Here is a 22,653-nt window from a genome sequence, read left to right on the forward strand (position 1 = left end):
ATTGAGGATTAGAGACAATCATGGTACGTGATGCATGCATAAGATGGAGTGTTATGTGGAGGCCAAGGTGGGAACGAGTCAGTAGAGATATGCAGTCTTTGATGCGAGATAAGGGCAGATGATGGGCGTGTTTCAGCCTGTTATTGCCGTGGCTGCGACGTCAGTTTGACTTATCCGAGAGGTTCGTGAGTCTTCACGGCAGTGCAGCATGGGAATGTAGCGTCAAGTCAAGTCACGGTGGATATCTTCATAAACCCAGCTCAACGATTGGTATGGGTAGACACGATAAGAGCAAAACAAAGCACCGGTTATTAGAAAGATCCTACCATTTGCTCAATCTCGATCCACACGCTCTGAGAAGATAACCCCATCATGAACTACCCCAAGATGATGTACGGTCCAAACACAAAAGATCCAGCACAGTAACGCCTCGTATAGGTGCCGTCAGAGATGGACTGCAAGCAGACTGGAGGAGTCGACTCGTCTGCTACCCCTACCGGCCCATGACATGTTGCCCTTCCTTCTCAAATAGACCACTATTAGACACCCGATAGCCGCCACAGTGTTGCTCTTGGCCAGGCTCAACATCGCGCGGTTGCGGCGGCTTTCGACCTATATCGTCGCAAAGTCTTGTCCAAGCTTACAAGATCAAGCACTTCTTGGTCTTCTTCTCTTTCCGGGTCAACAGAGCAGCCCGGGTGGCGTGCTCGAATACTTCTCGGACGCCCTCGTTCGTCTTGGCCGAGCACTCGAGGTACTTCTGGGCACCAATCTTCTTGCGCACATCCTCGGCCTGGTCACGTTAGTGTGGATACGGTAGATGGAGTGTGGCTACTGACCTGCTCGGGTGTCACGGGCTTCTGCGAGGTCTTGTGTAGCTCCTCAATCGTCTTCTGGTCGAAGCGCAGATCCTTCTTACATCCAACGAGGATGATGGGAAGGCCCTGGCAGAAGTGCAGAACCTCGGAGATCCACTGTTGTTTGTTAGTCGGTGCTGTTTGGACGCGCGTGAGACATGTCTCGTACCTTCTCCTGGACGTTGTCAAGCGAATCGGGCGAGTCGATGGCGAAGCAGATGAGGATAACGTGCGAGTCGGGGTAGGAGAGAGGGCGGAGACGGTCGTAATCTTCCTGGCCAGCGGTATCCCAAAGGGCGAGCTCGACGTGCTTGCCGTCAACCTCTACATCGGCGACGTAGTTCTCGAAGACGGTGGGGACGTAGACCTGCACGGCAGCGTGTTAGTAGGGGCGTTGTGGAGTCGGATGGCAGAGATGGGTGCGCTGTGGATGCGGACCAGCTACTAGGCTGACGCGGCTCAGGGATGCCAGGCGAGGCGGCGAGTGGTGAGTACTAACCTCGGGGAAAGTGCCCTTGGAGAAGACGCTGTAGAGGGCGGCGTTAGCAATCGCGGACTCGTGTGCAGAGAGGTTGAGGCCATGGATGGGGCGCTTGGTTGGTTGGGGACGTACATGAGCAGACAGGTCTTTCCACAGGCGCCGTCACCGACAATAACGAGCTTTCGTCGAATCTCGGCCATGGTGTCGTGTGTGATGGGGTTATTGAGGACGGCGGTGGGTTGAGCAAGTCTGTTATGGAGGTGGTGAGTATTTGGATGGAGGACTGGCGGTGATTGAAGTTGGAGAACAGCGGCTTCAGGGTGTTATGGCTCTAGGCACCATGGCCGCAACGGGGGTCGTGCTGCAACAACTGCGGCTGAGTGCTGCTTGCGCCACGCAGCGCTTCGGCGATTGCGGCCTAGCGGGCGGACAAGGAGAGTGAATGTGACGTACCTGGACAGCTGCTCTGTTGAAAATCACGTAAAGGGTTTGTGCAGCGTCGTCGCGATGGGATGTAGGTTGGCCGAGAGAAGAGGAGAAGGTGCGATTAGCTATCTGCATCAAGCGCCTTGCTACTAACCGACATGGTAAACTACCCATGCACACGCCCCCGGAGCCCGTCACATGGCAACGCAGCGAGCACCATGGTTTGACATGTCTCTGATGGGCAACAATGACCACCACTACCGTACCGCCGTCCTGCTCGCCAGCAATCGCCAGTTCGCTGCAATCAGCCGGTCCAGCCATTCGCTGCGCAGTCGGCTGTTGGCCGCCCTGGTTGCCCTGGCAAGGACTTGGTAGCAACAAGGGTTTCAGGTTTGATGTGACAGCTCGCCTGCCCTTTCCCCAGCATTGTTCCTGCCGAGCGAGCGAGTGCGCGTGCTCCTGGCCATCAACGGCGCGACCGCTCTAGATACCTCTATATCTGATTCCCTCCATGCACACACGCCGTCTATATCTGATTCCCTCCACACGCACACCGTCTATCTGATCCCCTCCACACCCCGTCTGTCTGATCTCCCGTGCCCACTCGGAGCTAATCGTCACGTTCGCAGAAATGATGTAACTACAGTGGAGCGAGAATGCCAAGGTCAACATGTCTAGTATCGGCTTGAGCAGTGTTCCTCGTCCCTACCAGCACATGGCACATTCCGTTGGCCGCTGTGCTAGTCAATCGGCAGGAACATGTTGAGAGCGAGGGTTCCCGCGTCGATGAGGATTGACACGGAGGAAAGTGCGGAGAATCACCAGCCGAACTGGGACTGTCTCATACTGTTCATTGTGCTTGCCAAACAACGACGTTCGCGACAATCATGTCTGCAGCTATACATTCTTGGATCTAAATGACGCGGAGATAAGGGCGGACATAATCGCTGCATTACCATAGACTATACTTCGTCGCGCTTCGTCCAGATTCCAGGGTACACGTGAGTTGGCGAGCGAGGCTGCTAAGTGGCGGGGCAGACTAGAAGCTCCGGGTCCCGTAACCATAGGATAGCACTGACGCACTTGCACGCTTCGCGCTTCTTTCACTCGACGTCTAACAACACCAAGACGGCCACGGCCTATTTCTTTCTCTATCTTGTTTCCTCTATTCTAATTACTGCCACGCTTCTCGCAAACTCAACTCTCTCGCTGTCCCACACCCTGACAGCCGCCATCGCCGAAGCTCTACTGTAGCCTCAAGGCAGCACAACGCCATCATGGCAGACCGACCGCCCGACCAACCTCACCAAGAAGAGCGACCCGAGCAACCCGAGCAGCCAGACAGCGCCATGTCTGACCAAAAAGACAGCGCAATGCCTGACCAAAAAGACAGCGCAATGCCTGATGCTGCGCCTGCTCCCGCCGCCGAGCCTGATGCCATGTCCGACGCTGACAAAGTGAGCCCGCCTGTTAGTCTCCCATCAAAGAGACACGCTGACGAAGACATTTCTCAGATCCGTGCAAAGCGCCTTGCAAAGCTAGGCGGTCCTGCGACTCCAAATGGTCCCTCACGGCCGCCGTCAACAGCGCCCGAAGCCGCATCATCAAGCACTTCATCGCCCAAGCCTACCGAATCACAGGCACCACGACCGAAGCCTCAACCTGAGCCCACCTCATCCTCAAACCCCTTCTCCCAACTAGGCGTCAAGACCGACGAGCCGCCCAAGAAGCGCATCACCATCAAACCCGCGGTGAGCAACAGCCCAGCGCCGCAGCCCGCTCAGAAGGCGCCGGAACTGAGTAGAGAAGCGTGGGAGGACCGGACGCTCAGCAACATCTTCAGAATAACCCTGGACGAGGCCCATACGCAAGATGCACATGGTCACAAGCTGTACTTTGCATCAGGTGCCAAGAGCGACCTTGAGGATGAGGGCAGGCCAGTTCGCCTAAGTACAGATCTGTTGGACTCTGTGATATTGGAGGCAGCGTCGAGCCAAACACAAGGCTCAGCATTGGAGTATCTGATGAGCTGCTGGAAGCGTGTATCCAAGGTGCTTAAGAATCTCACAAACAAAACTGGACCACGATTCGATGTCGTCAAGGAGGCTCGGCGGTTGTGCTTCAGCTATTGCATTTTCGCTGCTACCATGCCAGACATGTTCGGCGAGGAAGCACCTGCAGAGAACGCATTAGCTGATCGCTTACTTCTCGGGCCCGACGACGAGCGCGGTATCTGCTACGAATTCCTCACTGAAGCGAGTCAACGGATAGGCGAAGACGATATGATTAGGGAGGCATTGGTGGGTGCCATGGAAGACGTCAGCAGGCGTCTCTCCACAGTCTCAATGAACGGCGACTACAAACCTCACATGCTAATCTTGCGGGTATTTGTCCGATTTCCACCACTCGTAGCTGCTCTGGCACAGTCCGAGACGTTTCTACCTGCCAACATCGAGGCCCAACACATCGAGACACACAGCTTCTTGGGGCCCTTCTTTCGGTTGTCCCCTATGCAGGCTGAAGTGGCTATGAACTACTTCGCTGGCTCATCCGCTGTTGACAAGGGACTCATCGCAAACGCACAACGCGCCGTCCGCATGACCCTCCAGACTCATCAGGAAGAACTGCTCGACATCACAAATACTTTCATCAAAAACAAGGAGTCTCGCGAGAAGATGCTAGACTGGTTAGCGCTGACGGTCAACAAGAACCACATGAGGCGTGCGATGCAAGTCGACAAGAAGAAAGTCTCGTCAGACGGCTTCATGGTCAATGTGACAGTCATACTAGACCGTCTGTGTGAGCCCTTTATGGACGCTACATTCGCCAAGATTGATCGAATCGATATCGACTACCTACGCCGATCGCCTCGCGTCGACATCCAAGACGAAACCAAGATCAACGCTGATCAAAAGACGTCGGATGAATTTTATAGCACCAAAGCCTCGGGTACCAACAACTTCATTAGCGAGGTCTTCTTCCTGACGGTCGCTGCACATCACTATGGTCTGGAGGCTGCGAACACCAAGTTGAGTACCCTTCAAAAGGACGTGAAGTGGCTCGAAAAGGAGCTTGTGAAGCTCGAACCTGAGCGGTCAAAGTACATGACCAGCCAGGCGCAGCTTGCTATTTTTGATAACCATGTCAAGAAGATGAAGGACCAGATCGAGCGGGGTAAATGCAGCATCCTAGCAATCCAGGGTGTCTTGCTTGACGAGACTATGCAGGCTCGGTCTATGCAACTGATGCGATATGTCATCGTATGGCTATTACGGATTGCTTCGCCCGGAACCTCTTTCCCCAAGTCTGAGCTCCAGCTGCCTCTGCCCAAAGAGCAGCCAGTAGAGTTCAAGTGTCTGCCTGAATATTTCGTCGAAGATATTGTCGGAAACTTCAAGTTCATCACTCGTTACATGCCGCACATCATCACAACCACTCAGTGCGAAGAATTGGTCAAGATCTGTATCGCTTTCCTACGAAGCTCAGAATACATCAAGAATCCATACTTGAAGTCCGGTCTGGTAACAATTCTGTTCCACGGAGTGTGGGGGATTCCTGGTCGACCCAAGGGCGTGCTTGGCGACACGCTCTTCGCGCACGACTTCGCTATGAAGCACCTGCTGCACGCGCTCATGAAGTTCTACATAGAATGTGAGAGCACAGGAACCCATACGCAATTCTTCGACAAGTTTAACATACGATACGAAATCTTCCAAGTCATTAAGTGTATTTGGCCGAACCCAATCTACCGAGAGCATCTTGCTACCGAGGCGCGTGTCAACCTGGACTTCTTCGTCCAATTCGTCAACCTGCTTTTGAACGATGTAACATTCGTTCTAGATGAGTCGTTTACCGCGTTCAAGGAGATTCATGATCTTTCAAGAGAGCTGAAGAATGCACCAGCAAATATGGAGCAGACTGCACGTCAAGAACAGGAAGAGAAGCTGGCGTCAGCTCAAGGGAAAGCTAAGAGCTACATGCAACTCACCAATGAGACCGTTGCCATGTTGAAGTTGTTCACAGAGGCGCTTGCCGATTCGTTCACCAAGAAGGAGGTCGTCGTGCGACTAGCGCATATGCTGGACTACAATTTGGAGGCGCTTGTGGGCCCCAAGAAGTCGCAACTCAAGGTCGAGAACCCTGAGGAGTATGGCTGGAACCCCAGGAACATGCTGGCTGAGGTCACCGACGTCTACCTCAATCTAGAGAGCAAGCAGTCGTTCATCGATGCTGTGGCTACGGACGGACGCTCCTATCGGGAGGAATACATGACCGAAGCTTACAAGATCCTCCAGCGCTTCAAGCTGAAATCGCCCGAGCAGATGGAACAATGGCAATCCATGTCAGACCGCATCAAAGAAGCAAAGGCCCAAGCCGACATGGTCGAAGCGGATCTAGGAGAAATCCCCGACCAATACCTCGACCCCATCCTCGCTTCCCTCATGGAAGACCCCGTCACGCTCCCTGTCAGTAAACAAATCGTCGATCGTGGTACCATCCAAGCACATCTTCTAAGCGACCCACATGATCCATTCAACCGCACGCCACTCAAGATCGAGGACGTCATCCCCAACGACGAACTCCGAGAGGAGATCCAGAACTGGAAGGCGAATTTGCTCGCTCAGAAAATGGCGGAGCGTAATGCTGCTGCTGCGCCGGCTAGTGATGCTATGGACACTTCCTAGGCAGGCTCTTAGAATGTCTACCTAGAATAGGACGATCACGTAGTTATGGTCATTGATGGCGTTTGTGGTGGCGCATTTACTGGATATGGGGCATGAGAGTATGGGTTTTTGGGTATTGAGATGATATTTGTGAGGCATACTAGGGCGACGCATTGTGGTGTTATGCCTTCCTCGTTACATGCATCAACGGAGATAGACATATGAATGTCGACACTTTAAGGAAAAGGCTCTACTCCAATCAACAAGGCCATTTTCTCGTCTTTTATCCATCTCTAATCGTGTGTTTCTCGTGAGATCATCGTATCATCTTTCTACGTGTCAAGAGAGCATGCTGACTGTGTCAACACCACTCCTTCTTCCATATCCAAAAGTACCCTCCAAATCTCTCTTGATCACTTCCCCACATGCCCACAATACCAAAAGGTGTCATCCTAGCTTTCCACGTCCACATGGTGTCTTCCGAGAAGTATCTCTTTATCAAATAGACAAACCCGTCGTCTTGAACACGACCTTGTAATGAGAACTCTCCAACTGCATCTACTCCCCGGCTCTGCTGATCGACTATCGTGCATTCCGTGAGAGAAGAGTCGACCTCTAGCTCTTCTTTGCATATCCTCCTAGCAACGATTTGGATATCGCGCATTGCAGGGTCGAAACGCCGTCGTCCCAAGTAACGTCGCTGATCAGAGTAATAGCCTGTCCAGCAGCCGGAAGAGAGGAAGTCGGGCGACACCATTTTGTCAAGGTGACACCAGCCGAATGGTATGATTTCGTCTCCAAAGGGGGGCGATTTGCTTATGTCGAAGACAGGTGGCACATTCATCATAGAGTAGAAAGGTATCCCAGTAGGTGAGGGAAGCTCGGTGATGTGACTTGGAGTAAAATGACGTGTGAACAGCTCCAGCTCCAGCATCAGAGTGGGGAGCAATGTCGTAGCTTGGTCCAAGTCAAATGTATCCCCGAAGTAGCCATAGTCCCGCACTCGCTGTCTAAGACTTTTGATAGCGTCTCCATCGGTTCTTACCCCATTACTCAGTGTGATTGGTGGATCTGTGGCACGGTTCACGGAGAAGAAGCGGTCGAAGGGCTCTTTGACTTGCTTCCCGTTGCTAGTCTTTCTGAGTTGTGCAAGAAGGGTGTAGCTGAGAACGAAGTTGGCACTGAGAAGGTCGGGATCAATCGATTTCGGCACCCGCATCCTAAGCAGTACTTGGCCTTGGAGCTGCAAAAAGGTCTCAGGCTTGAGCTCTAAGGCGGCTGGATGGTGAAGAGCCATCATCTGTGGCAGCCATTCTGTGATTTTAAACGAATTGAGCCGCTTAGATGTGCTCAATGTCCATCTATCGTCTTTTTGAAGCAAGGCTTGTATACATCGTTCGGCTGCGTATGCTAAACGGATCGTCTGTTGAAGAGGAATATTCGTCAGGATGGCGTCGCTTTCCGCCCAGTAATTTTCTGACAATTCTATGCCATTCTCTAAAAGAAGAGATCGCTCTAAGTTGTACTTTGCAATATTTTGAAATACCACTTTATCATTGCAGATGTTGCGTAGTCTTCGGTCGACTTCGAGAAGGTTGAGAGCTGAGGAGCAGGGAAGAAAAGATGTAATGTGCTGTATCAACTCGTTGGGAAGTGAGAGAAGTTTTGCCATGGTGATTTCTTTTCTGAGTATAGTTGGATGACGAGTTGAGAAATGCTAGGCTGAAGGAGGGGAACGACACGGCGCTAGCTCACGTGGCGATAACGATAAGACATGTGCTGGTATGAAAGTAACACGACGTGACACGCCGTCCGAACTGCTTAGAATCTCATCGCCAATAGCTACCAAGAGTGTAGACGTTACTGAGATCCTCTTCACATGGCTTGTCGAGACAGCTAATGGTTGCAGCTTTATCACACCATCCACAACGTCAGTCCCAGTAACTACTGGTCGACTCGAAGGCAACGCACGAACGGCCGCACCCAAGGTTGACTCTTCGCAAGCCCACAGAATGTGCAACACAACACCATGTAGAGTCTAAAGCCTATGAGGTTAATCACACTCACTCATTCAAGAAGATCCAAGCTACACTTTCAGATCGATGACCAGAGATACATTTGGCCAATGCTACCCACCCCACTGTTCTGATGAGTTTGTTGCGGACTTGAGATTCAAAATCATCAACAGTCGCATCGTTCAAACAAAAGAGGATGTAACAAATCTGGAAAGCGTTGGTCTTCGAGGCACTCCTTCTCCAATAAGTCCAGGCTACAATGCCGTGTTCAATTCTTTCACAGTTCTCATGCAAGAACTGGAGTATAGACAAGTAACTTTCTAGTTATAAGAAAAAACGATGAGCTTGTCGTAGAATAGATATTCAGTCGATAGATATCAAAAAGCAACGCCGGTGCTCTCAACAGTTTTGCTGGAAAGTCGAATTTGACTTCCTGGTCTCGATGTGTTCCCAGCTGTTACGGAGGATCTCTTCATACCAACGATAAGCTCTCGAAGACGGTCAAGAGTCTCGATGGGGTCCATATCTTTGTTGTCGTTTAGGGTAAAGGTGTAGCGCCATCCTCGTGCTTTGAGTTGACTGTTGAGACTCATTTTTATATGCTCGACCGCGACGTCAGCATTAAAGATAGGCTGGCTGCCTTCCAATGGAAATCCAAACATCTTTACTTGTTTCTTAAATGCGCCAAAATTTCTGAGAACAATTGCAACGACCCGGAATTGAGGAAAGACGATCGACTCTGCTAAGAGGAGTGAGTTTCTCTCAATCCTTCCCTTGAGCTCTTCGAATCGTGGGCAACCAACGCTGTAGTCTTGGAGGTCGAAAACAAACACAAGCGCAGTTTCGTCCTCATGATAGTGACTTCGCGCATCGATAACGGTTACCAGATCTCTAGCCCCAAAAGCAACTTGAAAAGATACGCCTTCGTGTGGTACTGTTGCGAGGGGAGATTCCGTCATTCTTTCCGCTCTAAGAATTTCCGCTCCATACGCTGCGGAGCTTGTGAAATAATCGGTATTATCGGGAGGATCTGGAAATGGACTGTCTAACATTTGATGTATGAAACTGAGATCCAGTCAGCATAGATATGTGATTCCAAGGGCCAATGTAGCATACAATTCTGCTGCAAGATTGCCACTGTTGATACTTAACCCGCGACCAGGTATGCATCTGACCCAAAAGACCATATCCTCGAACTTAATACGATCAGTTGGAAAGTTGAAAGCAACTGAAGAAAACTCTTCGTTCAGTTCTACTGCTTTCCTCATGATCCTCACACAAGAATTCAGAGCATCTTTACGCACTGAAGTCTGACTGGAGTGTGGTTCTAAGACTGCATATGATGTGAGAATCCGCACATCCTCATCATCGCAGACATCTGAGCGATCCTTGACAATCGTGGATACAAGATCGATGCATAGCTCCTGGAGCTTCGAGTTGTACAATCGACATTGCTCTTGGTCGATCAGATGAGCCGCTTCAATGCAATTGACTAGTAAATCCTTGCCAGTGTGATCCTGCCCTAAGATACGGATCTTTCTCAAGCTGTTCGACGTTGACACAGACTCTGTCTTCTGTGCGGTCGATGACTGGGCCGTCATGTTCTGCTGTCGTCTTCTTAGAAGGTCTCTGACCGAGCCTCGAAATGCACGCTCGTAGACTCCGGTAGAAAAGATGTTTGAATCGAATTCAAAGACACGAGAAATCTTTGAGAGATTATCTGTCATCTTGCTGGTAAGGGAGGCAGAGTCACGATGGACATACAGTGACACCGAATCTGCTTTCGCCCGATGGAGCACTTTACGGTTTTTACTTGTTTCGAGATATCTTTGCTGTGCAGAGAGTGTTTTGCTGGACATATAAGCTTGGAATGTCGAGAGTTAGGTTGTCGCAGTTGTTACCAGTTGCACGCGGTCAACAACAGAGTCAGTGCGCTCGTCTGGTGCTCGATAAGCTTCTGTACGTTTTCTGGACCGCTGCTACCAAAAGCAACCTTGAATTTATTGCGAAGGTCGAGTGGTTTCTCTGTTAGCTGCGCCATGTTGGTAAAAAAACTCTCAACCTTATCTATCAACAGTTTGCAACAAGAAATAGACACGTCTAAATCCATCACAAGCTGATGATGGGTGTCTTGGAGATCCTGGTCTATCCACTCTTGGATCTTGGTTGTGGCAGCCCGCAAGGCTGTGAGCTGGGACGCCAGACTGAGTAAAGCGAGATCCGCTTCACCCCATTTGGCTTGAAGATCTCTGATGATGCCAACGACCTTGCTTATACCATCCACGATACTAACAATTGATCCGACTCCACCTTCGAGCGTATGAAGTTAATATTTATCGCACATGCATTTGGGACAGGCACGTTGCTCACCGAGGATGGCGAGAACTTCCGCCATCTTGTTGGCGCGTTCCAGCCTTGTGACGCATCCACTAACTTCTTATCAGGGACAGAGAGTCTGTACCTTCGACTTAGCACAGGTTTTGTTCGAGCGAATGCCACATATTAGACAGAAAAATGATGAGGAAAATGTCGTTGGAGATGACAGAAGTAAGGAGAGTACAAGACCTGTATTGGGGTGGGTGGAAGCGCAGAGCATCCCCAATGCTCAGCCTCGCGCTACGCCCATCGTGTTCAACATCTGGAAAACCTGATTGGCCCGGCTACGGTCCACTCGGATCATAGAGGAACAGTATGCAGTTGTTGACTGAATAGGAAATGGCACGATGCTCATATACGCTCGAAAATGTAGTCATAGTATGTCCGTATTGCAAGTGACCGGCAACCACTCCCTATCGACATTCGAACGATGCTGCCTCATCGGGATTTCCAGTCACATACATCAAGTGCTTCGGCCACAAGCAAAGTTCCGCTTTCCTACCCGCTGTCGTCTTTGCCTCGAGCGTGTCGGGTGCCACACCCATCTCTACCCAGTCAATGAGAGCCTTAAGACCATCTCCAGGATACCAACCCAGCCCACCGCCGCAATGATCGACACCTGGCGCCTCGAAGTATCGATAGTAATCGCTAGCATTCGCGTCACGCTCGTTGACCTGCTGCGCGTAGTGCGCAGTCGCGTCAGGCGCGATGGCCTGATCAGCAAGTCCGTGCCATGAGAGAAGCTTGCCACCCGCTTTGCGAAATCCATCGAGGTTCGAGTTCGCCGTTCCGATGATGGAATCATAACGGTCCACAGCTTGGTAGAAGAGCTCTTCGAAATACGAGATGTTAAGTCCTCCAGTATCGTACTCACGATCCCGCAGAACAAAGTCGGTAATCCAAGTCTGGGGGACGGTGAACGGTACACCGACACATGTATTGTTGCTCTTACACGTTGTTGAAGCGAGGCCAGCAAATGTAGCACCGATGTTGCCGGCGTACCAAAGAAAACGGCCTTCGGTTGTCGTGGCACCCTGCCATATCATCTTGGCGACCGTGGCTACAGTGGTTGTGATCGTCATGCTCTGGTTCGTAGACGGACAAATGTGTTGTCTGCCAACAACGGTCATCGGGTCAAAAGTGCATTCTTGGGGTAACGAGATAATGCCATCCTTTAGTCCATCTAGTCCATCGCAGGCTTCGGTGGCAGCAACATTTATAGCCTCAAACTCCTGTGGGGACGGAAATCCTGCCCGGTGTTAGTCATTTGCTCCAATATCAGCAAGGGACGTACCATTCTCGTTCATGACGACCTGCGGCCAGATGAGTTGCATCATCAACTCGTTCCAGTATATGGCTGGAGCAGTTGCCAGGATACCGTCATATTGATTTGGATACCTCTGAGCCATCATATAACCTTGCCTGCCACCCTGGGAACATCCGTTCCAGTAGCTGTAGCTTGGTACTCTACCGTAGTAGGAATGCGCGACCGCCTTCCCAAGCGTGGCGAGATCATCTAGCGCAACCGAGGATAGATCTTCCAACAATACCCAATTGACATTGCCAGGACTGACTAGCGACCAGCTTATGTCATTACCGATGTGACCTCCATCCGTCGCAATGGCAACAAACCCCTCGCTAGCTGCCCATAGAAGCGTGGTATTAGTTTCAGGTCCTGTCGCCCAACCCCCACCACCAGCTCCTAGAAGCCTTCCAGTCCAGTTTTCAGTGGAAGGCAGCCAGATGACGGTGTTGATCGTGTCGTTATACCCGGGATGTGTGTATGTAATAGTGACTTCGCAAGCGTTCAGGCCGTTCACAGTGACAGCGTAATGATTTTGGTCAGCGGGAGCTTCAAATGACAGGTTGATGTGTGTCTTTGTTGTGATGTTGAGAATTTGACTGCCGTATAGCTCCAAATCCTGGAATGAAGATGCTTCGCACGCTTGCTCCCCAGAAGCTGGGTATGTTAGGCACCCTAATATAGGGAGAAATAAGACAGGATTTGGTATTCTCAGGAACGACATGTTCACAGTAAAATCTTTACCTAGGCAACGATCAAGATAGTTTAGATTCGAAGCCACTTACTGTGAACGCATGGCGGCGTCTACTTATAGCGAATGCAAGCAGACTGCGTTTACACATTCACCCGCAATCCATGAATTCCAGTGGTATATCCACAGGGATATCTAAGTTGATGAGCGTGAGACAATGACCGACATCCTGTTAATATGCAGGAGTATCAGGTGTCGTAAGGTGCTGTTATGTCGTCAAACCGTGCTGTAGAAGGATGATTTCTGGCGACGCCACAGTGCCATAATCGGTGCTAGTGCATCTTTCAATAGGTATCCACGAATTGGCGAACAATGGTTGAATCATGTGCTGCTGACTCAAGAAATGCCTGAAGCATTTGTGACAAAAGGCGACCAATTTAAATCCCTGTCGTGGCGCTTTGAGGTGATTTGAGGCCTTTTCGATGGCACGGTATTTCGCATCTTTAATATGTTGAGTCTCTTAGACTGTGATTTTTGGTTCCTGACGCTGTCTTTGTGAACTTCTGTAGATGAAGTGGGTGGAGGATGGCTGTCGTGGATGGTCGGGTCCTTGGACTCTTCTCGCGCCGCGTACCGCTTTTCGTCTTTCTTGCATCCCCAATTCAACCGGGGTCGCTTGAGTGCATATTCTGATGACCGGCTTACATCTTTGAATCGGTGTCGCAGTATCGCCCATGAGCACGTTGTTGTAGATGAGGTCCAGAGCAATCTCAATGTGCTACAGATCTCTCCGAAGTATAGCGGGTACACTATACCTCTTTCAGCGCGCGCAAATACGTCACTACGCATCAGTTTCGCGATGCGCCAGAACGCTTCCTGGAGCTTCGCCAGTCATGAATCCCTTCTAGCCCAAAGACATTATCACTCTTTCTTCCAGCCCATACTCAAATACCGAGTCGGCTTTGAATTACCCCACATACTTCGTGTGGGGCAACAGCTACCCCAACAGCACCCCGCATCGGACTTGTACCGTGTCGGAACCATGCCGTCCGTATACATACAGGATGTCAAATTTCCACATCTTTTCGACAGATCCTGTCCTAGAGGGCGAAATTACTGTACTCTAAAATCGAACACCAGAACAACACAAGTATGGATCCAGCACAATTCGGCTACAGTACCATTCCTCTAAATCATGCTCCATACGGCCCTATCGTACCGTCTGCCCTAGAAGGCTCCAATGCCGGGAAGGTAGCCCTAGTAACGGGAGCTGGTCAAGGCATCGGCGCCGCCATCGCAGAATCGCTAGCGAAATCCGGGGCCAATGTAGCCATTCTGGACCTCAACGCCGACAAGCTCACCCAAACCAAGAAGACATGTTCAGCATTTGGAGGAAAGGTCGAAGCGTATGGTTGCGATGTGACGGACATGGAGCGAGTGAAGGAAGTCTTTGGGCAGGCGGAGAAGCAATTAGGACCAATCGATATACTGGTGAACAACGCCGGAATTTTTACTCAGCGGCCTTTCATCATGGGGGATTTCGAGACATTTTGGAAACAAATCGAAGTCAACTTCAAGGCTGTAAGTTCACGTTAATCAGGTCAATTTATTTTCACTAAAAAAAAAATTCCAGCCCTTAATGCTTATCCACGCCATCCTTCCACGAATGCAAGAACGCGGACACGGCTGCATTATCAACATCGCCTCCCGCTCAGGTACCGTCGATGTACCCATGACATTGGGATACGTAACTTCCAAAGCAGCGCTCATCCGGGCTACACATACACTGCAGACTGAGATGGAGCTTGATGGACTGGATCCTGCGATTCACATGTATGCGCTACACCCGGGTGGTGTCAAAGGGAACATGGGCGGAGGTAAAACCAAATCTGTCGAGGTTGATGCTGTGTCCATGCTAACGCAATGTAGCTCCGGCTGCGGATGATGTGAAGAAGAAGTACGGTGATGTTACAGATGAGGAATTCTTCAAGGATCTATTCAAGGATGGGCCTTCGCTTTGTGGGCAGACGTGTGCATGGCTGGCTAGTGGGCAAGGAAAAGAGCTTAGAGGGCTGTTCCTAGGTAAGACGCGTCTCTTGTAAGGACCTTGTATCTTATGACTAATACCATTCAGATTGCCGACAAGACGTGAGGAATTTGCTCGAAATCGGACGAGACACATTGTTGAAGGAAAACCGGAACAAGCTGACAGTGAACTTCATTGATGGATATTGCAACGAGCCATAGTGATCGGAATTCAAAACCGATGTCATTCTGTGGTAGTCAAGCGGCATTCTAATATATTACAAGAAGTGAGAGAAGTGCATGAGAACAAAACATGATTCCACATACAAAACCGAGTATCACCGCAATGAGCTCAAGAGTTTATGGTCTTCGCCTACACAGCTTCTTCCCTTTGTAGATCAACTGTTGCTCATGCGACTGAACCTAAGCATCCTAGGTCATATACACTTAGTAAACTGGGACCTTGAAAGCATCGAAAGTGTAGGTCCAGCTCTCAATGGATGCCTTATCCTCAACGCAGTCAAAGTCAGAGCTGTTTCCAGACCAAAGCGGTCGCGCAGGCCACTGGCAAAGCTGCTGCACCTCGCCAGCGTTGGTGCCCGACGCTACGGTGGCGTTGAGGCGGCTAGGCTTCACTCCGTTCTCAACCCAGTCGATGATAGTAGCCATGTTGTCTTGCGGGTAAGGGCCAGGCTGAAGAGCGTTGGCATTGCAGTGCGCCGCGCCGGGAATGAGGTAGAATTGGTACCAGTCGGCCATGGCTTCTTGAGCCTCAGCATCGGTCATGTTAGGGTACATGATCGAGCGAACGGACTGCCAGTAGTGGACCGAGGATGCAGCAGGGATAGAAGGGTCAGATTCACCGTGGTAGTGGATCATCTTCGCGCCTGAAGACTGGAAAGGCGTGAGGTCGGGGAGAGTGGTTTGCAGGCTGTCGAGGTAGCGGACCATGCCGATGTTCATCCATCCTACGAGATCATCGTAGGTGATGTTGTCGAGGTTGGCAAGGTTGTCCAAGTCGAGCAGCTGGACGAACTTGGTCACGTACTCGCCACCAGTGGAAGGGATGTTGAGCTCCCACTCGCCGGTCGCATTGTTGTACGTTGGCTCGGCGTCGCTAAGCTCCGAGCCAATCTGCCAAGAGAGGTATGCACGCTCGCCCTTGGAGTTATGAAGGCCATCGTAGACACCTTGCGCCAATGCAATATCATTGGCGTTGATGGTGCCGTTCTGTTCGGGTTGAGCACTGGTCTGGCTTCCTGGCATCTGACGCTTGCTGAGGCCACGCTTGCTGAACCCAAAGCCAAGGGAAGTACTGGTCTGGGCAGCACAGTAGTAGCTTTCGCCGATCAGAGAGCTGAAATTGAAGTTGAGTTTGCAAAGGTCGGTGCGGGAGATGACACCTGCAGCGACATGTGTTAGAGCGCATCTCTTATATAATAGTTTAGGTTACTTGCCATCAGTACGTCCGTCGAGAGGATCGCAAGCTGCAATCGTAGCGTTGACAATTTTGTCCAACGCGCATGGCGGTGGGAAGTAGTCGTTGACAACGTTGATTGTAGCAGGGTAGACATGTAGAACCTGCTGCTGTGCGTAGCGGAAGGCGGGTGCACCAGCCACAACGCCATCGTACTCCTCACCCCAGCGCTGAACCTGGCTCATAGCCTCGCGGCCACCGTCAGAGCATCCCTCGAAATAAGTGAAGACCTTGGTGTCGTTCAACCCGTAGAAGGCCTGTGTGACCGGTTTTCCAATCTTCGTCAACTCTCCGAGGGCGGTGTAGGCGAAGGCATAGGTGGCGTCCCAGTTGATCGTTCCATTGCCGTATAACACTGCTGCATCGAAGTTCTGGTTGAAAGCATCGTAGCCGGCCGAAGTGGCTCCAGAAGCAGCGCCGTATGGCAAACCTCCTGTCGCATCGCTGGAGAGTGCGTAGCCTCCGCCACCAGAGAGATAGAAACGATTGGCGAAGGTAGAAGGTTCGGGAAAGGCAAAGATGAGAGGAATGACATATTCCTTTCCAGTATGGACATAGCTAACAGTGACGTTACAGTAGTTGTAGGTAGTACCATCGGTAGCTGTTGACGCCATACCGCCACCTCCAAGAGTAGCATTGTAGACGGCACTGGCGGTTACAGTGCTTGGGAGTAAATCGATACCCAGTAGAGTGCCGTTGGAAGGGAGAGAGGCCTGTACGTTTGATACGGTGCAGAGGTCAGTCAGCGAGGCTGCGTTGGCGGTTACTGCCATGGCGGCGGCCGTGGCGCGAGATGAGTGTCGCATGGTGGGCGTACGAACAATGAGAAGATAACAAGATAACGAGAGGGTATCCCCGAACAACTGTAGAGAAGCTTGGTGAGCTGGGTGGTAAGCAAGACATTCCTCGCGGATTCTCGAGCATTATGTACTTCCTGCCAGTCCTGACTCGGACCATCTACTTCACTATGGTCATCGCAGTAGGGACCCAGATCTATGGCCGCAGTCTCTATCCATGCTTAGAGTAACCCCTAGCAATCTCTCAGATCACTGTTGCCAAACTTTTGACCCTATTCTTGTCCATGCGTGCCCTGTCAGAGACCTAGATCGGCGGTGTCCAGCCCTGTAGTGACGGCATCTCCCGACTAGCGCAATATCGCAATACGTGTGCAATGATCCAAATGGAAGGAAAATATAGTACGCCGGCTGTATCAATTGTTGCGCCGCGTCACTGGGAAACATCTTGCTGGTAGTAGGTATGAGCTGAAGTTACGCGTTCTCGGTTAGCGTGCCGGGGGCCCAAGCTTGGATGAGCCTTTATCCAGACAAGCCTTGTAGCTGATGCTTTTCAAAGATCTTTGCTGTGCAAGGCTTGCAGCCAAGTGATCAGGCGGATGAGAGATCAAGCGGTCTTACGGCTTTGAAGCCGCGTATCATCGCGGCGAAGTTTCTCTTATTAGTGATGAAAGAAATAGTTCGTCCGAAGCGATCATTGCGCTGTTATAATGACATTGTTTTGGTTTGCTCACAAGTACGCTAATATATGTCAAAGAGCGTCTATACTTGGTGTATGCTACTCTTCACACCGTCTCCTTCGTCTCAACATGCTCCGTGCTTATCTCCTTCTCAAACTTCGCTTCCTCATTCGCAGCAATCCTCGCATCGGCTTCGATAAACTCGGCTGGGCGGTGTAACTGGATAGCAAGCTTGTTGCGATGAATTAGGATACCCGGTTGAGTCTCGAAGAAGCGATCGATATCCTCTAGGGTTCTGTTCGCTGTCTCTGGGTACAGAAAGTATGTAATCGGAATGAACGAAAAGCAGATGACTGCCCAGATAATCCAGAATTTGTAGCCTAGATTTTGGATACCGGGAAGTGTAGCCTGCACAACACCATAGTTACAGATCCAATTGGTCGCCATTGCGAGCGAAGCGCCTTTGGTTCTCATTTCAAGGGCGTTGATCTCGGTTGGATACAGCCATGGCACGCCTAGAACGCCCATTCCGAAGCTGGCGAAGAACACGAAGAAGAACGAAACTGCGACGATACCCAGTTTATACGAGTCGCCACCTGCTTCAGTCTGACCCTGGGACGCTGCAATGACGATCCAGCAGATGGAACATGCTCCGGCGGAGACCATCATAACTTTGCGACGTCCATATCGCTCGATGACGAAGTATGCCAAGCAAGCAAATATGAGATAGTCGACTGAGCCGGCGGCGGCGAGGATGCGCGAAAGAAGTTCCGAGATACCCAGAGCATTTATGAAGATGTAACTCATGTAGTAAGACGTGACGTTGATTCCTGATATTTGGTTCATAGCCTGCATCCAAGCACCGAGAAGCATGCGCCGCAGGACACCGCTAGGTCCTTTGCCGGTAAGGAGCTGCATCCACGTGTACGTGTTCATATGTTCACGGTCTAGGATGTCCTTGATGATGTTGTACTGTGTGATTACCGAGGCTGACTCCGGCGTTGCTCCATGGCCTTCGAGAGCAGCAAGGACTTCCAAGGCCTCGTCATGTTTTCCTTTGCGAATCAGTAGACGAGGTGAGTCTGGTAGGAAAGGACACATGGCGTAGATGCAGAAAGTGAAGAAGAGTTGGAACGCTAGTGGGAAGCGCCATGCTATATCGCGCGGTGCGAACGAGAAGCCGAGCGTGAGCCAGTTTGAAATGCTGAAACCGGTGATACAGTTCGCTACAGACATGTCAGCTGAGATGAGATCACAGATGCCGGTATGCACATACCCATCTGAATGATGACAAGCTTTCCTCGACTATTCATCTTGCTTGTCTCAGCTTGCCAGACTCCAGCCGTGGCTGTGTTCATGCCAGTACCAAGTCCAGCCACAATGCGCCCGACCATCATGCTCGCTACGGTCCAGCTGCATGTCTGGATGATTGCGCCAATACCAATGATTGTCGAACCGAGTATAATCTGCCTTGGACGTCCGAGGATGTCGCCAGTCCAGATGGTAGACATCGCTCCAATGAAGCATCCGATGTTGTATATGGAGGTCATTACACCTTGCATATTCGCGGACGGATATCCGAACGTATGAAGGAAGTTCTCCGAGATAATGACATTGCCGAACACACCTTGATCATAACCGTAGAAGCTGCTAGGCGTCAGATAGGTACGACAAGGATTATTCGAATCGCATCTTACATGAGTACCGTACTAGCAGCGATGGAAATCCACACTGTCAGTCGCTCACCAGAGCCTCCAAGGTATTTGCGCGCCATAGTGGAGTGCTGCTTGAGCAGATACCACCGTCTCACTCAGAACGCGGCAGTAGTCGCAGGTGAGATCAAGGAGTCGAAGAATCGGGAGGAAAGATCCTCAAATTGAGGGGTGTCAACAAGTGGCACAATGCAGAGCCCTGTACCGAACTTTGTGATGTGCAACGGGGTCACAGCGAGGATCGCCTCTTTATACAGGCTCTCATACCCAGCCTCGGGATCTTCTCCGCTTATCATTATCCTCATGTGCGAAGCTTGTCAAGCCTCATAAGCGTTTGGTCGTCTCGAGATCCACCGTACTTCCCCAGAGTCAGAGCACATCCCCCATACCCCGTAGACCGTGGGCCCACATAGTCAACATTAGAGCTCTGTGACTGGTGATAGCGGCGATTTAGCCGAGCGAAGAGGCGACGAGTGATCAGAGCGTAAGGATAGAATGACGACTGCAGCGTTGAGGTTGCGAACATGGGGATAATGCATCGCGGAATACTAGTTCAGGGAAGGCGGAATGCTGTGTCGGCTGTCAAGTACGGAAGGTGAAGCGAGCGCGGGGTAAAAAGGAAAGTAGGCCGGGTGTGGGGAAAATCGGTGTCGAAACCCACGCCGCGACATGAAAGCTGGGGAAACCGGGTGATAACTTCTGTACTCTTGTACGCATCTTTCGCATAGTTGGAAACAGGACAGGCTCCCGATACCTAAACCCTTTTCGCGCATTCAGCCACGCAACTGCCTAATTAGCAAATCAGCATCATGGAGTCCCCGCAATACTCCTCAAACGTCAATTTATCTCGCGGAAGAAATAAGTTGCAAATCAAGTAGCGCACCATAGCCCTATGATCTGCGCATCGTATTCAAAATTATTGAGCGCGAGGTTTTCCAAATCCAGGAGTACTCCCGATATACGAGAGACATTCGCATGAACTCATTCCTTCCACCGGTAAAAGGTTAGTGGCCAGTTCTTCGTGTTGACGATAAACTCAAAATGCAGAAGTATAAAGATGCCAGACATCTAGATGGTTGAGTACGGACACAACTGCCTGCTAAGATATTCTCACCATGATGTGGACCAACTCTGTCCTTGTCACCCTCGCTGGGGTGACCCATGTCGCATCGCAGTCATTCCAGCAAACGCCAGTGATGGGCTGGAACTCGTACAACCAGATGTCATGTAGTCCCAATACCCAAAAGATAACTACCACCATCAACTCTCTCGCCAGTCGTGGCTTCGTTGATGCAGGCTACAAGTTCTTCCAAATCGACTGTGGGTGGGCCTCAAGAGATGGACAACGTAACACAACGAGCGGCGCTTTGAAGGTGGATCTCAAAGCTTTTCCAGGCGGCTTGAAGCCTCTGAGTGACCTTGCAAGGTCCAAAGGCATGAAGTGGACCATGTACTCGGATGCTGGTGTGCGCATGTGCGATCCGCAAGCACCAAGCCCTGTCTTAGGCTCCTTGGGCCACGAAGCTGCGGATGCCGACTTCTTCAAGACGCTGAACACCGAATACGTCAAATGTGAGTTCTAAGAAGTAATCTTCCATCTTGATCGCCGTACTCACAACCCTTCAGACGACAACTGCTATGCCGATGGACCTGCAGCTAGCCAGAACGCCCCCAAAAACGCCAGGACCGATTTTGTCTCTCGCTTTGGCGTCATGTGGAAAGAACTTCAACGAGTCGGCATCCCTGGACTGCTGATCTGCCAATGGGGTGTACCTTTCAGCACATCTACTGGCTTACAAGGACCTGTTCAGTGGACTAAGGGCATCTCTACATCCTTCCGGCTGTCGGATGACATCACGTCAGGTTGGGCGTCTATGTTCCGCATCTACAATCAAGCCGTACACATTGCGAAGTCCGGCCTAGTAGGCCCCGGACATATTGCCGATGCTGATCTACTCATGGTGGGCAATTCTGGTATGACGTTTGATGAGCAAGCTACTCACTTCGCTGCATGGGCCATGTTGAAGTCGGCGCTGATGATCTCGACTGATGTTCCAGCTTTATCAAATGAGCTTGTTGCTGTTCTGCAGAACAAGGACCTGATTGCTATCAACCAAGACTCAGCTGTCAAGCCGGTCACGCTCCACCAGCGCTGGAGCGGAGATCGAGACCTTTGGGCCGGCGATCTTGCTAATGGAGATATGGCTGTCCTAGTCGTAGATATCAGCAACACTGCTCGTACGCTGAGCCTGCAGCTTTCTGAGCTTGATATAGCTTCGGCATCTATCAAGGATCTCTGGACTGGTACGACTATCAGCGGAGCTTCTCTTTCCAAACAAGTCAAAGCCCATGGATCTCTCGCCATCCGTCTCTCCAATATTCGCCGCTCGACAGCTACGAAGCCCACTTATACATTCGTCTCCGCATCAACTGGCTCCCTCTCTTCGGGTGCAAACACCCAATCTTGTTCAGGCTGCACCTCATCTAACAAAGTCGGCAACCTGGGTGGATCTTCGAACGGCCGTGTAACGATCTCCAATCTTCGCACGTCCAAAGCCACACAGACAGTGCTTTTTGACTATATCAATGGCCAGGTTGACTACATGGGCGGCAGCAACGAGCGCGTCGCAGCGATCAGCGTGAACGGAGGAGCCGCGAAGACCGTTAGCTTCCCTCTGAGCGGGTACAATTGGGACAAAGATGTGTACAAGAATTACGGCGTGGAGTTGTCGGGCTTCAGCACTACGGGTACTAACACCATCACCATCTCTGGTGTTGGAAGCGCGTACGCACCAGATGTTGACAGGGTTGGCGTAGTTGCTTAGCACACGGCCGGTCTCACTTCGGTGTATCACGGTCTTTCCAGCCACGGCTGATTAACCGCCTCAGCCACCTCTAGTGGCCTGAATGTCTGTTTTGCGACAAGCTACGGATGTTTCTGAAGTACAATGAATAACATCACTCTATATTCGGCCCGATAAAGCTTCAGACCGTTATTCACGTATATACTCGCGCAACCTGTCCTCCGTCCGACCAACCGCATAGTACAATTCTGTGAGGCTTCTCCGCGTTATCCTTGCTTGAGCTGGTAGAGTAGTTGTTTTGGCCGTCACACACGCCAGTCCTTACGATATTCAATGTGATATCCGAGT

General features: G+C 51.0%; 11 protein-coding genes across 11 annotated transcripts; 3 read left to right on the forward strand and 8 right to left on the reverse strand.

The window, feature by feature from the left end:
- Positions 1-226: 226 nt before the first annotated feature.
- CC77DRAFT_1022333 (GTP-binding protein rho1 precursor) lies at positions 227-1,853 on the reverse strand. The gene is made up of 6 exons (XM_018525442.1): positions 1,809-1,853; positions 1,471-1,607; positions 1,357-1,384; positions 1,027-1,224; positions 840-974; positions 227-793 (listed from the first exon to the last, which is right to left on the reverse strand). Exons 2-6 carry the CDS (start codon positions 1,536-1,538, stop codon positions 641-643), a joined length of 582 nt encoding a protein of 193 aa, XP_018383508.1. The 5' UTR covers positions 1,539-1,607; positions 1,809-1,853; the 3' UTR covers positions 227-640.
- A 1,260-nt stretch (positions 1,854-3,113) lies between these two features.
- On the forward strand, positions 3,114-6,449 carry CC77DRAFT_1032834 (ubiquitin conjugation factor E4; the record flags this gene model as incomplete). The annotated part of the gene is made up of 2 exons (XM_018526767.1): positions 3,114-3,221; positions 3,279-6,449. The coding sequence occupies 2 exons, from the start codon at positions 3,114-3,116 to the stop codon at positions 6,447-6,449; spliced, it is 3,279 nt and encodes a 1,092-aa protein (XP_018383509.1).
- A 340-nt stretch (positions 6,450-6,789) lies between these two features.
- On the reverse strand, positions 6,790-8,100 carry CC77DRAFT_1096686 (hypothetical protein; the record flags this gene model as incomplete). Its single annotated transcript, XM_018529858.1, has 1 exon — positions 6,790-8,100. One exon carries the CDS (start codon positions 8,098-8,100, stop codon positions 6,790-6,792), a length of 1,311 nt encoding a protein of 436 aa, XP_018383510.1.
- A 720-nt stretch (positions 8,101-8,820) lies between these two features.
- On the reverse strand, positions 8,821-10,484 carry CC77DRAFT_1063430 (hypothetical protein; the record flags this gene model as incomplete). The annotated part of the gene is made up of 3 exons (XM_018528626.1): positions 8,821-9,508; positions 9,560-10,294; positions 10,345-10,484. 3 exons carry the CDS (start codon positions 10,482-10,484, stop codon positions 8,821-8,823), a joined length of 1,563 nt encoding a protein of 520 aa, XP_018383511.1.
- A 551-nt stretch (positions 10,485-11,035) lies between these two features.
- On the reverse strand, positions 11,036-13,089 carry CC77DRAFT_211820 (tannase and feruloyl esterase). Its single transcript, XM_018530665.1, has 2 exons — positions 12,114-13,089; positions 11,036-12,068 (listed from the first exon to the last, which is right to left on the reverse strand). Exons 1-2 carry the CDS (start codon positions 12,844-12,846, stop codon positions 11,233-11,235), a joined length of 1,569 nt encoding a protein of 522 aa, XP_018383512.1. The 5' UTR covers positions 12,847-13,089; the 3' UTR covers positions 11,036-11,232.
- CC77DRAFT_211556 (hypothetical protein) lies at positions 13,029-13,814 on the reverse strand. The gene has a single exon (XM_018530662.1). It carries the CDS (start codon positions 13,660-13,662, stop codon positions 13,210-13,212), a length of 453 nt encoding a protein of 150 aa, XP_018383513.1. The 5' UTR covers positions 13,663-13,814; the 3' UTR covers positions 13,029-13,209.
- On the forward strand, positions 13,815-15,173 carry CC77DRAFT_211557 (NAD(P)-binding protein). Its single transcript, XM_018530663.1, has 4 exons — positions 13,815-14,394; positions 14,447-14,690; positions 14,743-14,895; positions 14,948-15,173. Exons 1-4 carry the CDS (start codon positions 13,966-13,968, stop codon positions 15,058-15,060), a joined length of 939 nt encoding a protein of 312 aa, XP_018383514.1. The 5' UTR covers positions 13,815-13,965; the 3' UTR covers positions 15,061-15,173.
- Positions 15,174-15,285: 112 nt separating this feature from the next.
- Positions 15,286-17,121, reverse strand: CC77DRAFT_1042104 (tannase and feruloyl esterase; the record flags this gene model as incomplete). Its single annotated transcript, XM_018527260.1, has 2 exons — positions 15,286-16,241; positions 16,296-17,121. The coding sequence occupies 2 exons, from the start codon at positions 17,119-17,121 to the stop codon at positions 15,286-15,288; spliced, it is 1,782 nt and encodes a 593-aa protein (XP_018383515.1).
- A 120-nt stretch (positions 17,122-17,241) lies between these two features.
- CC77DRAFT_211649 (hypothetical protein) lies at positions 17,242-17,610 on the reverse strand. Its single transcript, XM_018530664.1, has one exon. It carries the CDS (start codon positions 17,554-17,556, stop codon positions 17,362-17,364), a length of 195 nt encoding a protein of 64 aa, XP_018383516.1. The 5' UTR covers positions 17,557-17,610; the 3' UTR covers positions 17,242-17,361.
- A 284-nt stretch (positions 17,611-17,894) lies between these two features.
- Positions 17,895-19,563, reverse strand: CC77DRAFT_1010713 (general substrate transporter; the record flags this gene model as incomplete). The annotated part of the gene is made up of 3 exons (XM_018523668.1): positions 17,895-19,015; positions 19,066-19,436; positions 19,487-19,563. 3 exons carry the CDS (start codon positions 19,561-19,563, stop codon positions 17,895-17,897), a joined length of 1,569 nt encoding a protein of 522 aa, XP_018383517.1.
- A 915-nt stretch (positions 19,564-20,478) lies between these two features.
- Positions 20,479-22,502, forward strand: CC77DRAFT_211961 (glycoside hydrolase). Its single transcript, XM_018530666.1, has 3 exons — positions 20,479-20,504; positions 20,552-21,073; positions 21,128-22,502. The coding sequence occupies exons 2-3, from the start codon at positions 20,617-20,619 to the stop codon at positions 22,324-22,326; spliced, it is 1,656 nt and encodes a 551-aa protein (XP_018383518.1). The 5' UTR covers positions 20,479-20,504; positions 20,552-20,616; the 3' UTR covers positions 22,327-22,502.
- The last annotated feature ends 151 nt before the right edge of the window (positions 22,503-22,653 follow it).

Source organism: Alternaria alternata (genome assembly GCF_001642055.1).
Source record: "Alternaria alternata strain SRC1lrK2f unplaced genomic scaffold CC77scaffold_16, whole genome shotgun sequence".
Taxonomy (NCBI): Eukaryota; Fungi; Ascomycota; class Dothideomycetes; order Pleosporales; family Pleosporaceae; genus Alternaria; species Alternaria alternata.

Excerpts from the sequence above, each read along its gene's own strand:
- CC77DRAFT_1022333 (XM_018525442.1), bottom strand. The coding sequence starts at position 1,538 with ATGGCCGAGATTCGACGAAAGCTCGTTATTGTCGGTGACGGCGCCTGT. Across the intron at positions 1,225-1,356 it reads CCAAGGGCACTTTCCCCGAG|GTCTACGTCCCCACCGTCTT; the intron begins GTTAGTACTCAC and ends GCTGCCGTGCAG. Across the intron at positions 975-1,026 it reads TTGACAACGTCCAGGAGAAG|TGGATCTCCGAGGTTCTGCA; the intron begins GTACGAGACATG and ends AACAAACAACAG.
- CC77DRAFT_211820 (XM_018530665.1), bottom strand. The coding sequence starts at position 12,846 with ATGTCGTTCCTGAGAATACCAAATCCTGTCTTATTTCTCCCTATATTA. Across the intron at positions 12,069-12,113 it reads GGTCGTCATGAACGAGAATG|GATTTCCGTCCCCACAGGAG; the intron begins GTACGTCCCTTG and ends AACACCGGGCAG.
- CC77DRAFT_211556 (XM_018530662.1), bottom strand. The coding sequence starts at position 13,662 with ATGCGTAGTGACGTATTTGCGCGCGCTGAAAGAGGTATAGTGTACCCG.
- CC77DRAFT_211557 (XM_018530663.1), top strand. The coding sequence starts at position 13,966 with ATGGATCCAGCACAATTCGGCTACAGTACCATTCCTCTAAATCATGCT. Across the intron at positions 14,395-14,446 it reads TCGAAGTCAACTTCAAGGCT|CCCTTAATGCTTATCCACGC; the intron begins GTAAGTTCACGT and ends AAAAAATTCCAG. Across the intron at positions 14,896-14,947 it reads GCTTAGAGGGCTGTTCCTAG|ATTGCCGACAAGACGTGAGG; the intron begins GTAAGACGCGTC and ends AATACCATTCAG.
- CC77DRAFT_211649 (XM_018530664.1), bottom strand. The coding sequence starts at position 17,556 with ATGTTTCCCAGTGACGCGGCGCAACAATTGATACAGCCGGCGTACTAT.
- CC77DRAFT_211961 (XM_018530666.1), top strand. The coding sequence starts at position 20,617 with ATGATGTGGACCAACTCTGTCCTTGTCACCCTCGCTGGGGTGACCCAT. Across the intron at positions 21,074-21,127 it reads GAACACCGAATACGTCAAAT|ACGACAACTGCTATGCCGAT; the intron begins GTGAGTTCTAAG and ends ACAACCCTTCAG.